The sequence below is a fragment of the Chiloscyllium plagiosum genome, chromosome 39 (genome assembly GCF_004010195.1).
Source record: "Chiloscyllium plagiosum isolate BGI_BamShark_2017 chromosome 39, ASM401019v2, whole genome shotgun sequence".
Taxonomy (NCBI): Eukaryota; Metazoa; Chordata; class Chondrichthyes; order Orectolobiformes; family Hemiscylliidae; genus Chiloscyllium; species Chiloscyllium plagiosum.
The window spans coordinates 3,669,246-3,684,695 of NC_057748.1; the positions used below are offsets into that span (position 1 = coordinate 3,669,246).

At 43.5% G+C, this 15,450-nt stretch overlaps 1 protein-coding gene across 1 annotated transcript; it reads right to left on the reverse strand.

Moving 5' to 3' along the window:
* Positions 1-1,734: 1,734 nt before the first annotated feature.
* LOC122542119 (ATP-sensitive inward rectifier potassium channel 11-like) lies at positions 1,735-15,450 on the reverse strand. Its single transcript, XM_043679507.1, has 2 exons — positions 15,080-15,450; positions 1,735-6,559 (listed from the first exon to the last, which is right to left on the reverse strand). The coding sequence occupies exon 2, from the start codon at positions 6,546-6,548 to the stop codon at positions 5,304-5,306; it is 1,245 nt and encodes a 414-aa protein (XP_043535442.1). The 5' UTR covers positions 6,549-6,559; positions 15,080-15,450; the 3' UTR covers positions 1,735-5,303.

Sequence of the window (15,450 nt, forward strand, 5' to 3'; positions counted from 1 at the left end):
ACTGGTTAAATTCAAAGCATTGTCAAAACAGCAGTCAACACTCAGGTATCCATTTAACAGCCATTTGCTGTATGTATCTATTTTCGAACAGCTCATCTTCCAGTCTTTCCACTTGGGGAGCTGAGCCTGCACTTTACTTCAAAATTCAGAAAACACTTCCTACTTTAAAGTGAATATACATGCTTCTGACTTTAAAACATATCTAAATTAAAGTCCTTCTGCCTCTCCTCAGTCCATTGGCCCATCTGATCAAGGTCCCATTGTAATCTGAGGTAACTTTTTTCACTATCCACTACACCTTGAATTTTGGTGTCATCTGCAAACTTTCTAACCATACCTCCTCTGTTCACATCCAAATCATTTATATAAAAGCTGTGGACCCAACACCGATCCTTATGGCACACCGCTGGCCCTACTCTTAGAGGTAAAACACCTTATTTTCCGCCTTGGGGCTCTTCAACCCCAGGGCACTAGTGTAGATTTCACAAGTTTCCTCATTTCCCCTCTTCCCCAACCTTATCCCAGATCCAACCTCCCAACTTAGCACTGGCCTCATGACCCGTCCTACCTGTCCATCTTCCTTCCCACCTATCCACTCCACCCTCCTCTCTGACCTACCACCATTACTCCCACCTCAATCCACCTATCACACTTTCAATTACCCTCCCCCCGGTCCCACCCTCCTCCCATTTATCTCTCCACCCCCTTGGCTCACAAACCTCATTCCTGTTGAAGGGCTTTTGCCCAAAACGTCGATTCTCCTGCTCCTTGGATACTGCCTGACCTGCTGTGCTTTTCCAGCATCACACTCCCAATGCTGGTCACAGGCCTCCAGTCTGAAAAGCAACCCTCCACCACCACCCTCTGGTCTGTTTCCATGCTGTATGACTCTATGACTGTAACAGGGTTTGCTTGTAAATATTCAATTGGCCACAAGGGTGTTTTCCTGGTGGAACAGTAAAAAAATAATAAAGTCTATTCACAACAGTGTCTCCTATACCTTTCTGTCTCACTACATAACGAAAGAAATAGGAGCAGGAGTTGACCATAAGGCTGTTTGAGTTTGTTTTGTTATGCAATAAGATTATGGTTAATTTTCGACACTTGACTCCACTTTCTTGCCCTCACACCCTTGATTCCTTCAATGCCCAAAACTATGATCTTGAAATATTTTGGGCAACCTGCAGCCCTCTTGGGCAGGGAGTTGCAAAGAGTCACAACCCTGAGTGATGAGATGTCTCCTTCCCAGCTCAGTCCTGACTGGCAGAACCTTTCTCCCATAGTTCTAGACTCACCAGGAGAAATAACTGACAGGAAAGTTCCTGATCAAGCTCTCTTCATATTTTAGATATTGCAATAAAATTGTCTCTCATTCTTCTATGAACCAGAACTAAAAAGTCCACCTTGGCAGCACTGTGGCTCACTTGTGGAGAAAGAAAGTTACCCTTTTGGATGTCCAGTGACTCTCTACCTAATTGGATAACATTAAATGTTAGAAATTTATTTTCACCAAGACACTAGTAACAGTTGATCGTAAATCACCAGGTTATTACTTAGTTGCAGGCAACACGGTGGCTCAGTGGTTAGCACTGCTGCCTCACAGCAGCAGGGATCCCGGTTCAATTCCAGCCTTGGGCAACTATCTGTGTTGAGTTTGCACGTTCTCCCCATATCTGTGTGGGTTTTCTCCAGGTGCTCTGGTTTCCTCTCACACTGCAAAGATGTGGGGGTTAGGGCAGATCGGCCGGGGGAAATGTGGGGTTATGGGGGAATAGTTTTGGCCAGAGTGTTGTCCTCTAGGTAGGATGCTCTTCAAAGAGTTGGTGCAGACTCAATGGGCTGAATGACCTCTCTCTGCACTGTTGGGATTCTGTGTTTGGTTTGAAAATTGAGCAATGCCATACCAATGATACCTGTGACTGTGTCTAATACGTGAGTCAAAACTAAACTATCATTATCTGTCCATGAGATGCTTTGTCTTACAGTCTTAAGAATTGTAATAAGTAAACCCAATAGACAATCGTGTGTACCTTTCATAACTTACATGTAATTGACAGATCCATTCAATTTTGAAAGGGACATTTTGATCTTCCTCTGTCTTACTTCAAGACAAAGAGGGAGTCGCCAGTACCCCCCGATGAAGGCTTCTTTTAAACATACTGTCAATTCCACCAGCTAACTATGAAGCTGTGGTTGATTGGACACTCCCCAAATATCTGACTTCACGTGTGACAGTTGCCTCATAGATCGAAGTAAAACTTTAACAGAACAGAGTACAGTACAAACAACACTAGACTTCATTGTTTGGAATCAGGAAATGCACAAGTGAAGTTCTAATCAGACCTGTTGCATTTCTTCTTGCTTCTGCATAGTTTTATTTCTAAATAAACCAGATTTGTAACTGTAGCCTGAGAATTACTACATGTCAGAGAAATATGTATCCTTCAGTCAGTGAGGTTTGATGTTGCTGCTTCCAACAGACACGCCATATAAGTTAAATATAAGCCAAGAGGACACCACCTGCCAGATTACTTTATGCATCAGACATGCTTTGGTTCATAGCAATTTCCAGGTGTTCCTTTGTAAAAAGGCATGATAAATTCATATTGTAGCACATGAAAAATTGTAATACCCAACACCGACAATACATGTTATAGTGCAACCTTCCAACAACATGGTCTAACAAACCATAAAACAGAAATGAAGACTTGCTCATATTTTGAGCCTCACTTTGGTATGTGATGAGTGCTGGTTTAATTAAAACATTAGCAATTTTAATCACATATGTTCCAACGTCCTGGTGAGAAGATGAATGCATCTTGGTGGCTGGTTGGTTGATGGAATGTTGAAGTCCTGGTTTGCACCATGGGGAATCTTTGCCATCACCAGAAGTGCAGACAAGACAATGATTCATTCTAAGATTTATTAATAAATGCAGAACTTGGTCGTAATGTGCTGGAGGATCAGCTTCAATCACACTTCAGATCTCGGAGTGAGTGTTGAACCCTGAATCTCTGGCTCTGCAGAAGAGATTGATATGGACTCACCAAATCAGGGCAAACGTAGAGCAGCGAGGAAGAAAAAGAGACTTGCACTTATATACCACTTTTCACAAATTCCAAAGTAAATCACTTGAGATTCTTAATATCTCCTGGACCTCAATGAAAGGTGACAAATCATTATATAGAACACAAATGGATTTGTTGGAACCTCCATTAAACAATATTATCACAACAATAATGATAAAATGTGACGTGCTCAGTCCTGAGATGTAGAAGAGCAGAATGAATTATGGAATAGGCCAGTACAGCATAGAAGCCATTCAGCTCATATCTTCTCTGTAGCAGCATTTGTCTTCATATAAATGATCAAGTCCAACTCTACTGAATATTCTTTTAAATAACCATAATGCTCTTTTAAAACAGATGATGGATTCATTCTCAACATGAGTTTGTCTTTAGAGGTTTTACACTTATCAGCCTTTCTGTCAAACGATTATTTTTTCTTACCTTCCCCATTAGATCTTTTGAAGACCGTCTGAAGTTTGTGCCTCCTTGTTGTGGTATTACAAAGCTGTAGAAGTAAATGTGTCTTCTTCAATAAGACCAATCTCTGCTTCTGTGTCTCATTGGATCTTCAGACTGGAGAAGGACATATGCCTTAACTAAAAAAAAAGCAAGATCTAACAGCATGGTCCCTGGACCGTGCTCTTCCAGTTAATAAATGGCTGATCTTCTACCTTAACTGCACCACCCTCCCTCAGATTTTCCTACAAGGCTCAACCATTTGATCACCCAAAGATATATTGCTGCCTTGTCTTGAATTTATGAATGACTTAGCACCCACTGCTCACTGGAGTAGTCAATCTCAAAGATCCACAACCTTGAGTGAAGACATCTCCCCTTATGTCAGTTGTCTCCTTATTCCTGAGACTGTGAACTTGTGTTCTAGACTCTACGGCCAAGAGGAAAACAGTCTTTCAGTATCTATCTGCCAAACCCTCCAATAACTATTTTTGTTTCAATGACATTTGCCACCTTTCTAAAATGAAGAGACCCTCACGACCAATTTTCCTCTCATTGCCTCTCCCCATAGTCATGTTGTCCATAAGACATAAGAACAGAAGTAGACCATTCAGCCCATTCATACTGTTTTGCCTTTTATTGCTTCCTACTTCCTTTGCCAGCTCTTAATTGGACAATCCCATCAGGTCAAGGGTAATATCAAATGAGCTCCTTCCCATACCTCACCCCACCTCAAAACAGGTCAACCAGTGACATAGGAAGGTGACACGGTCATGTCACATTAGGACATTGCAGACAATAGCAGTTGCTTTGTGCTTCTCACGTAGCATTTGTGCTTTATTCCAATCATCAGGAATCCATGTGCTTCCAGTTTTGGTCTATTAAAATGTCGTTCCAAATCTTGTGCTTCTTGTGAGGAATGCAATGTTGGGGAAATGGAACACATTTCAACAACTCACATCATGACCAAACACACACATTAACCTTCTACACGGCTCCAACAATTAGGTTCAGTGCAGCCCGTGTGTGTGGCCGTGATCCTTTCCAAATCCCATCCATTTGTTGATCACCCAATGATTTGTTCAAGGATGTGTAGGAGAGAGCCCATCTCATTTTACAAAGGGGTCTTAGTTTGTGGCATTAGATGTTATCAGTGTGACCAGTGTCTAAGTTGCTCTATCACTTGGTTTTTACTTTTAAAGAAAGGCAGACAAACTAAGGATCAAAGGCCCATTGTAGCATTGTTACTACTCCTCCAAGTCTTGGCAAAGATAAAAGTATGTTGGGAAAAGAGTATCTACTGTAGACTATAAAAAGAATGGGAAGACTGAAGAAGTGACTTTATTGATCTCAATCTGGAGAGTAAATTTCAGCCCAGGATTCCTGCTCTGATTGCCATGTCAGTGGCTATTGCTACAGAAGATTTCTATAGATGTGTCAAGATAACAAGACTAGTTTTGATGGACCTGCAAATGGTCAGAGCAAACGGGGAAAGCTTGGGATCTCAGGATTAGTTAGACAGCTCTTTCAAATGAGCCAGCCCAGGGTGATAGAATGAAAGGCCATTCGACCAAAGTCGGCTTTACACATGAAGGGGAGATTCACAGTTTCAAAACAAAAATGCCTGAAAAAAATAACTCAACTAACCCCATATCTCCTACTGCCTTCAGCTTTCAAAGGAGTGAATGGTGGCAGTTGGACTGATTAGTCTTGATGGTAATATCATGAGGATGTGTTTGAGTAGGAGGGATAATGAATTTTGCAATGAAAGAAGGGAACTCAGAGGAGCAATGACCTTGACTCAACTCCCTCTTGTGACTCTAAATCTGGCAAAGAATCCAGAGACTGAAAACGCACAGATGATTTCAGGCGTGTTCCAGGGAAACTGATGGACTTGGAGAAATACCTTTCCCTGAGGGCACTCATTGGCAGGTTGGGGCCATTGTGCATTTGGTTTTGACTTCTCTCCTGTGCTTCGAGTTCTCTGGCACTGCACAGTGGCGTTTTGGACCTTGTGGTGTTGCCAAACTTGGAATAATCAACTGAGTACCTTCCCTCTTCTTCCGTCACAATCGGCACAAATCTGTGGCCCCAAAGTATCTCCTCCGGCAAATAGGATGTCCTCGCCTGGGTGGTGATGCCTGTGGTCTCCACCACCCCTTCAAGGATGACCACTACCTCAAGGTCCTCTTGTTGGAGGCCAGCTGCTGTTAAGTCATAAAGCGGGCTCTTCTTATCAATGGTGTGACTAATGATGAGGGGAGAAACCAAGAAGATCGCATTGATACCAACTGGGTTCTCCACTTGGATGTCAATCTGCGAGATGGGGATAACCTCACCTTCCTGAGTGGTGGTCTTCTTGACCAGTTGCATTTGGATAGTGGCACTAATGATCATACTCTTTCTCAAGTCCCCCACCCGGAACATAAAGCACAATTTCTTATTTCTCTGAGCGATTACTGCATACTTGCTGAAAATGATGGTTTCCGCTCTTCGGTTGGCCTGTGCAGTCTTCATGAAGATGCAGCCCAGCATGACTGCATTGACAATGAGGCCCGAGATGTTCTGGATGATCAGAACTGTGATAGCCAAGGGGCATTCCTCGGTCACCATTCTGCCTCCAAACCCAATGGTCACCTGGACCTCGATGGAGAAGAGGAAGGCGGATGCGAATGACGAGATGCTGGTGATGCAGGGAACAATATTGTCCTGATGGGTGTCCAGGTCACCATGGGCGAAGGCAATGAGCCACCAAAGCATCGCGAAAAGCATCCAACTGCATAAGAAGGACATTGTGAAGATCACAAGCGTGTAAGGCCACTTGAGGTCCACCAAAGTGGTGAAGACATCTTGAAGGAAGCGACCTTGCTCACGGATGTTCTTGTGAGCCACATTGCAGCCTCCATTCTTGGTGATAAAGCGAGCTTTCCTGGACTTGGTTTGGTAGTGAGGCTGAGAGAGGTCATCTTCCACCAGCCTGGTCAATAAATACTCTTCTGGAATGATTCCCTTTCTTGCCAACATTGTCCTTGTGTCTGTGGGACCATAACAAACATAAACAAGAGTTAATATCTTCACTGCCTTAATGCAAATTGAGATCTAGTCATTGGGCTATTTTGTCTACGGCCACTTTTGTCTCGCCATGTTGTAGAAATGTGTGTGCCAAGCAGCCGTACATTTTTATTTCTCTTGTAATTTCCTCCTCTGCCCCATCAATTGTCTCTTCCCCAAGCTGAAATGGTGTCCAGTGTCTCACTGAGGATGGCAAAGACCACATGGTGCTAAGCTATTTCAAAATGAGACCATCATGACTATTGCAATCAGCTAATGTCATGGATGACCATCCAGTTGATTCTCCTGCACTTTTTTCACCTCAGACCCTTCAGATTTAGAGAATTCTATCATTGCCACCCCATTGCAATCAACACTTCCTGAATGACAGATGAAGCCAGAGACCAAAAACTAAGCTTGCATTTTTTTTCCTTTTTTTCACTCAAGAGCCAGCTCTCAGAGTGAACAGAACCTCAGAACAGTCCTGTTTATTTTTTTTCCTTTTTCTTCAGGATGTCTGACACTCCTTTTAAGCTTGCATTTTTATAGCACCTTCCCAAATCTCAAATGAACCAAAATGCTTCATTGCCAATTAACTACCTCTGACTGTGGTCTCTGTTGCAACGTAGGAAGCATGGCAGTCAATTTATGCAGAGGAAGATCCCAAAATAGCAGAGATAAATGTCCAGTTCATTCTGATAAAACTCTCTTGACACGGGATTAGTGTGGAGGAGAGCTTTTCAAATCTTTCAGGTACTCAGAAGCAATAATGAACTGCGAGGTAGAGTGAGGGATCTCAAGAGGAAGCAGACAAGTTGGCTGTAATGGGCAGACAACTAGGCATGAAACAGAAAGAGCAAAGTGTGAAGAGATTCACTTTGGGGAGAAAAATGAAGAGAGAACAAAGCAAAAATAAAGGGAAATATTTAAAAAGGAGTCACAGAAGTAGAGTGATTTATATGCACACAAGTCACTGAAGGTGGAGCACAGGTTGAGAGAAAGTGATGAAGAAAGCCCACCTTCAAAATGGAGGCATGAAATAGGAAAACAACGGAATATGACAAACCTTTTCCGAATCCTGGTTTAACCACAACTGGAAGATCGTGTACATTGCTGGTCATCACACTTAAAGGAAGGATATAAAGTCTTTATAGAGAGTTCATAAAAAATTCACAAGGTGGGTCATGGACGTGAGGATAGAAGCTGGGACTGTTCGACTTGGAGAACAGACGTTTGAGCGATTTAGTAGATCTGCTGAAAACCGTGAAGGGGCTGGATGGGATTGTTAGGGAGAAACTGTTGCCATTAGCACAGGGCTGATACCAATTTAAAGGGTGACTGGCAAAAGAAACAAGTGACATAAGGAAAAAGGTTTATATACGTTGGGTATTTAGGGTCTGGAATGCACTGGATGTGTGGTGAAGGCAAGGTCACAGGGGATTGTGGGATTGGTGAAACTAGATGCTTGATGGGGCGAATGTCCTCCTGCTGTGCTTCAATCATTTTACACAAATGAGGAGAAGAGGTTGGCCATTCGACAAGATCATGGCTAATCGAAATATTGTCTTTATTTTTCTGTCTACCCCCAAGCCATTAGTCAAGACATTATCCAACTCAGCCTTAAAGATATTTGATGGTTCCACCTCCAGCACTTTCTAAGGAAGAGAATTCCACTAATCACAACCCTCAGAGAAAGAATGTCTCCACCCCTTGGTCTCAAATAGGAGATCTCATTACTCCATGATAAACTGTTTCCATAATACTGACTGAAGGATAAATATTGGCCAAGACCCTGGAGAGAGTTCGCCTTCAACTCTTCAGTTGTGGCTATTGGGGCTTTTGTATCCACCTGCCAAGATAGTGTATATCTCATCCAAAAGTTCACATTTCCATCAACGCTGCACACCCTCAACACTGTGTCAATGTTTAGATTTTGTAATCATGTCTCTGTCATGGGACTTTAATGTCTAACACAGAAACAAGAGAGAGTGCTACCACCAGTGGTTCAGGAAAACTCCAACAAATTTATTAGAGTTCAACCAATTTATTGGCATTATTTGAATAATTAACATGTACTGTGGATAAAGGGGAGCTAGTAGATGTAATATACTTAGACTCCCATATCACCATGTGATGAAATATGATTAAGAGCTAACATTGACATGGATAGGACATTGGCAAGTTAGCAGGCAACACTATGCATAGGGCTAGTTTTTTTTGCGGAATCAAACAAAATTAACTGGAGAAACTCTGTAGGTCAGCACGGTGGTTCAATAGTTAGCACTGCTACCTCATAGCACCAAGCACCCAGGCTCGATCCCACCCTCGGGCGACTTTCTGTGTGGAGTTTGCACATTCTCCCTGTATCTGTGTGGCTTTCCTCAGGCTAATCTGCTTTCCTCCCACAGTCCAAAGCAGTGCAGGTTAGGGTGAATTAGCCATGCTAAATTGCCTACAGTGTCCAAGGATGTGTAGGCTAGGTGGATTAGCCTTGGGAAATGCAGTGTTACAAGGATAAGGTAGAGATTGGGTCTGGCTGGGATGCACTTCAGAGGGTTGGTGGTGGACTCAATGGGCTGAAGGGACTGCTCCCACAATATACGGTCATTCCCTGTACCCACAGGGGTTACGTTCCAAGACCTACTGCAGAAGCCTGAAACAGCAACTAGAAGTGAACCCATTTATTCAAATGGGATAATTTGCAGCCCCCTAGTCCCTGGTTCCGGAATGTTCCATATAATATGTCCGGGCCGCGGTAAATTGAGGGTAACTGAAACCGCGGAAACCAACTCCACCGATAGGCAGTCGCTCTGTATTCTAAGTCTGACAACATTGATGGAGAGAAAAACAGAATTAATGTTTCTCTACTGATGCTGCCAGACCTTATGAGTTTCTCCAGCAATTTCCATCTTTGTTTCAGATCTCCAGCATCTGCAATTCTTTGTATCATTTTTGGGTATTTTTCTAGTTGGCCAGATGTAATAAATGGTGTGCCATAGGGATGAGTGCTTTTTACGGTTTATACAAGTTACTTGAAAGAACCAAAGGTGTAATTGCTAAATTTGCTGATGACACAAAAATGGGGAGGCAAACAAGTTGTGAGGAGGATATTGGAGGTTATAAGAATTTAGAGGTAGGTTAAGTGTGTGGGCAACGATATGGCAAATGGAGTATAGTGTAGGAAAATTTCTCAGTTTGGCACGATGAATTCAAACGTTCATTATCCAAATGGTGATAGATTGCAGAGTCTGGGATGGAGAGAAATGTGAGCTATAGGGAGAGGCTGAACAGGCTAGGGCTAATTCCCCCCCACAGGGACAGAGGCTGAGGGGTGACCTTATAGAGGTTTATAAAATCATGAGGGGCATAGATAGGGCAAATATACAAGGTATTTTCCCGGGGGTGGGAGAGTCCAGAACTAGAGGGCATATGTGAAAGGGGAAAGATTTAAAAGGGACCTAAGGGGCAACTTTTTCACGCAGAGGGTGATGAGTGTATGCCAGAGGAAATGGTGGAGTCTGGTACAATTACAACATTTAATCAGCATCTGGATAGGTATATGAATAGGTAGGGTTTAGAGGGATATGGGCCAGATGCTGGCAAATGGGACTACGTTAATTTAGGAATGGACGAGTTGAACTGAAGGGTCTGTTTCTGTGCTATGACTAATGCTTGAACATCAAAAGCACAGCAAGTGCAGAGTGTTATTGTTTCATTGGGAGGAGACTGGATTACAAAACTATGCTTCATTTATACGAGGCACTGATGAAATTCCATTTTGACTCCTATGTACATGATTAGTCTCCCGGTAAAGAAGGATATAAATGCATTGGTAGTAGTTCAGAGAAGGTATGGCAGACTCACCCCTGGAATGGACAAATAGTCTTTTAGGAAAGATCGTACAGGTCAGGCTAGTAACTACTGCAGAATAAGATTGATGCATACAAGATCCTGAGAGGTCTTGACAGATGGATGCCGAAAAGACGTTTGTCTTGTGGGAGAATCTAAAACTAGGGGTCACCAATTAAAAATAACAGTAACTAACAAGCTCTGCTGTGTATGTCCAAAATTTTTCTTACGTTTTAATTAAGATAATGTCTTCAATTCCTGAATTTTGTTTTTACTATGAATTATAGAAGGGCCATAATGTATCAGGAAATTCCACAAGGACTCTTACCAATTTTTATAGGTGCACCATAGAAAGCATCTTATTGATACATCACAACGTGGTCTGGCAACTTCTCTTCCCAAGACTGCAAAAGCTACAGAGAGTTGTGAGCACAGCCCAGTCCATCACACAAACCAGCCTCCCATCCATTAACTCCATCTACACTTCCCGCTTCCTCAGGAAGGCAGCCAACATCAAAGACCCCTCCCCACCCCAGTTATACCTTCAGTCAGACAAAATATATAACAGTTTGAATACATGTACACGAACAGATTCAAGAACAGCTTCTTCCCTGCTGCTATTAGACTTCTGAACAGATCTCTCAAATGTTAACTCTGATTGCCCTCTCTGCACCATCTGTGTGGCTGTAACACTGTATTTTGTGCTCTGCTACCCCCTGCACTTTGTATGGTACAATTTGCCTTTATTGTACACAAAACATTTTTCACAGTATCTCAGTACAGGTGACAAGCAAATAAATACATAAAAGAGTTGATGTTCCACTTTGATTTAGCTTAGTGTATCAACAGGAATAAATAGAAAGTGTGGCTTAAGTCTTAGAGATATCTCGGGATATTGGGATAGAGGAGGGAAAGGGACACAAAGTGCGAGATCAGCCATGAACTGTAGAATAGTTGAGCAGACTCAAGGGGCTGAATAGCCTGCTACCACCCCTACTCCTAATTCATCTGTTTAAGTGGGTCACCAGTTTTTTATTCAATAGCAAGAAGAGGCATGATACAACTTTGGGCTTTTGACCAGGTGATCTGACAGGTATTACTTCCCAATGACACACACATCTGAAAATAATGCTAATTTGATGACCTAGGCCAGGACCTCTCGAGTGTCAAAGAAGACAGCATCAGATTTCAGCAATGGGTTAGTTCTGGTCAATCCCGTGATGCAGAGTTTGAGACTCACCTGCCACACTGCAGGAGTCCCACAGCCACATCTGGAATTGAATTGTTCTTAAAATGAGTTACCAAACAAAAATCTACTCAAACCTACCAAAACCAACAGAAAAAGTGGAAACAAAGAGGGAAGTTGGTCAATGTGAGAAATATACACCGGAGACAGATGTGAAAACAATCAGACTGTAGGTAAGCCAAGAGACAAGCTAAATTATTTATGCCACACTATATAAAAAAAACAATAATTACAAAGTCTGGAGGCAGATGCAGAGGTTTGTGTCAAAGTTCATCCCAAGCAGCCCTCCATGACATGGGACTCTGTGCTCTACGGTCTGTTCCCTGGGACACACATCGAGATAAACGTTAACTGCGTCTGGAGGACTCACTGAAGAGGACTTCTATCAACTCGGTGAAAGATGCTCACTGGTTTTCTTGAGTTTTTTTGGTCTTCCAGGGCAAGGAGTTGACCCTGACTGAGTGTTGCAGACCGGCATATTCCAAGGTCCAGGACTATGTGCTGAGGGGTGCACTAAAGCCTGGGGCAGCTGCCACCAAGGCACAATGGGGAAAGACCACTGTCTGAGGTCCTTCTGCTGAATGGGAGTCACATTCTCCCAGTGTCTGCATGGGTTTCCTCCAACAGTCCTGTGCAGGTTAGGTGGATTGGCCATGGTACATTGCCCCATATTATGCAGGCTAGCCATGGTAAGTACACTGTTACAGGGACAGGGTGGAGGCTGGGTCTAGGTCTAGGAGGGCTGGTGCAGACTCAATGGGCCAAATGGCCTCTTTCTGCAGGGTAGGTATCCTGTGATTCTAAGGTGGTGGGTGAGCTGCCTTCCAAAACCACAGTCTTTGCATTGTAGTACACCCACAATGTCCTTAGGGAGGGAGTTCCAGGATTTTGACCTTGCGCATTGAAGGAACGGTGATGTATTTCGAAGTCAGGATGGTGAGTAGCTTGGAGAGGAACTTGCAGGGGGGTGGTGTTCCTATGTATTTGCTGTCCTTGACCTTCTAGATGGAAGTGGTCTTGGGTTTGGAAAGGATTGCCAAAGGAGCTTTGTTGAGATATTGAAGTGCATTCTATAGATGGTCAACTGTGCATCTACAGTTGTGGTGGAGGGAATTAGATACATGCTAATCAAGTAAATTTCTTTGTCCTCAACGGTGTTGAGTTTCTTTATTATAATGGATATTGGATGAATGCCTTGGCCAGTGTAAGACTCGTCAGTGTGTGTTGAGCTCCCTTTATAATACAAGTGCCCTTGACTGGAAGAGTGTCAAATCTGCCTGTACACGCACTGTCAGACATTTTCCAGCTACTGCCCAACAGAAATCACAGGGAGACATCAGGTGAAAACAGGATTGAGACAGCCAGCAACGACCTTCATAGTTGAATAGCCCACAACCCAATGGCCGCAGTTCACACTGAAGGAGTAGGCATTTGAAGGAGCAGGTCTGGAGGTGGCCTGAATCACAAAAGGCTAACAAAAAATTGCAACAGCTAATTGGGAAGGAAAGTGGGATGTTAGCCATTAATTCAAAGGGAATGGAGTATTTAAAAAAAAAAGGCTGGCGACTTGCTTTCCAGGAAAGAAAAAGATGGAGAAAAATAGATATTGAGACCACTGTCACATAACAATGTAAAATACCACATGCAGGGCTCACGCTTACTAACAGACAGTGTCTCCACTAAACAATCCTGAAATCTCCACATACCACGATAAAGGGAAACAAACATTCTCACTACGTTGAGGAGATGGGGAGAAAATTCAGTCCTCGACATCAGAACTTACAAACCGTGAACAGGTGAAGGCTGACAAAACGTCCTTGTTGGGGATTGAGAAACTATGATGGTGGCAGTGGGGGCTGAGGGGGATTAAAAAAAAGAGAGGGGAGCTTAATGGCAGGTGGGCCCAGGACAGAAGGTAACACCCAGCTGCTGTAAACCGCCACACCTTTGCCTGTAAGACAGAAGGTTGTAGATATCAGCACTCCACAGCAAAGCTCCGAACACAACATCAATACTGACACTCCAGCGCAGAGGTGAAGGAGCCCTGTTCTGCTGTAGATGCTGTTTTTCAAATGAGTAAAGTCACTATTGTCATAGAGTCAGACTCATGGAGTCATACAGCACAGGAACAGATGCTTCAGTCCAACTCATCCACACCAACCAAGCTTTCCCAAACTAATTTAGTCCCATTTGCCTGCATTTGGCCCATATTCCTCAAACCCCTTCTTATTCATGTACCTGTCCAAATGTCTTCTAACTGTACCTGCATCTAACACTTCCACTGGCAGCTCATTCCACGTACAACCACCCTCTGTGCGAAAAAATTGCCCCGCAGATCCCTTTTAATACTTTCTCCTCTCATCTTAAAAATATGCCCTCCAGTTTTCAACTCTCCCCACCCTAGGGAAAAGGCCTTTGCTATTCACTTTATCCATGCCCCTCGTGATTTTATGAACCTTGACCTCCTACACTGCTCTCTCTTTACAGAAAGTGACAACTGGTGATGCTTTAACCCAAGGGTCACAGTGCCTCAGGCGAGGGGAGGGGTTGAGAAGGTGGGACCTTTATGGTGACCTCAGCCGGCAGCAGAACTGAAGCCACTCTGTTACTGTTTGTCTGTATTGCAAACCAGCCATCCAGGCAACTGAGCTAACTGAGGAACCATTTACAATATAGACGGGGGGGGGGGAGGAGACAGGGGACACAAACAGAAATTGCTGGAAAAGCTCAGCAGGTCTGGCAGCCTCTGTGGAGAGAATTCAGAGTTAACGTTTCAAACGTGTCTTCTTAAGATTCTGCAAGACCTACTGAGCTTTTCCAGCTATTTCTGTTTTTGTTTCTGATTTACAGCATCCACAGTTCTTTTCCTGTGGATGGGGGGGGGGGGGGGGAGATCCTGCCCAGCACAAACACAGATTATCACAATGCTGTATGTGGGAGCTTGCTCTGCACACATAGGCTGCCCCATTTCCTGTATGATAACACTTGCTATAGCACTTAGAGTCATAGAGATGTACAGCTCAGAAACAGACCCTTCAGTCCAACACGTCCACCCAATCAAGTCCCATTTGCCAAACCCTTCCTATTCATGTACCCATCCAGATGCCTTTTAAATGTTGCAATTGTACCAGCCTCAACCACTTCCTCTGGCAGCTCATTCCACACACGTACCACCCTCTGAGTGAAAAAGTTTCCCGTTAGGTCCCTTGTAAATCTTTCCCCTCTCACCCTAAACCTATAACCTCTAATTCTGGACTCCCCCATTGAGATGTGGTGAAAGGGCGCAGCACAAATGCAGTTCTTCCATCCTTTCTCGTGCATCAGAACGTCACTTGAAACGTTAAAAAAAAATCTAATTGTGGCGGTGTCTTCCTAACCCAGCCATCAGCTGAAGCAGTCACAAGCTTACCTGAGTAAACATAGGATGCACTCAATGTAAAATAGCCTCGACCCCTTTATCTCGTTGCAAAATTCTGTGGACGCACAATAAAAGGTCCAGAAACCGGAACACTCGCTGACCTTGGATGCAAAGGGAATTCAGATCAAGGACTGTATCCTCCCTGTGTCTTGGCTGTTCCCCTGGAACCTATAGGTGTGAACTGAGCATCCCCTTTCGATCAGGGACCTGGCCTGACTGGGGAGAAAGAATATTTACTGAATAGCCTGGTCCAAAAATACAAGAAAGCCTGGGGGTTGTGCTTCCAAACAAGTAACACAAAAGAAACAGCTGATCCATCTATTCCCATGGAAACATGTAATAGATAGGACCTTTAAAGTGAC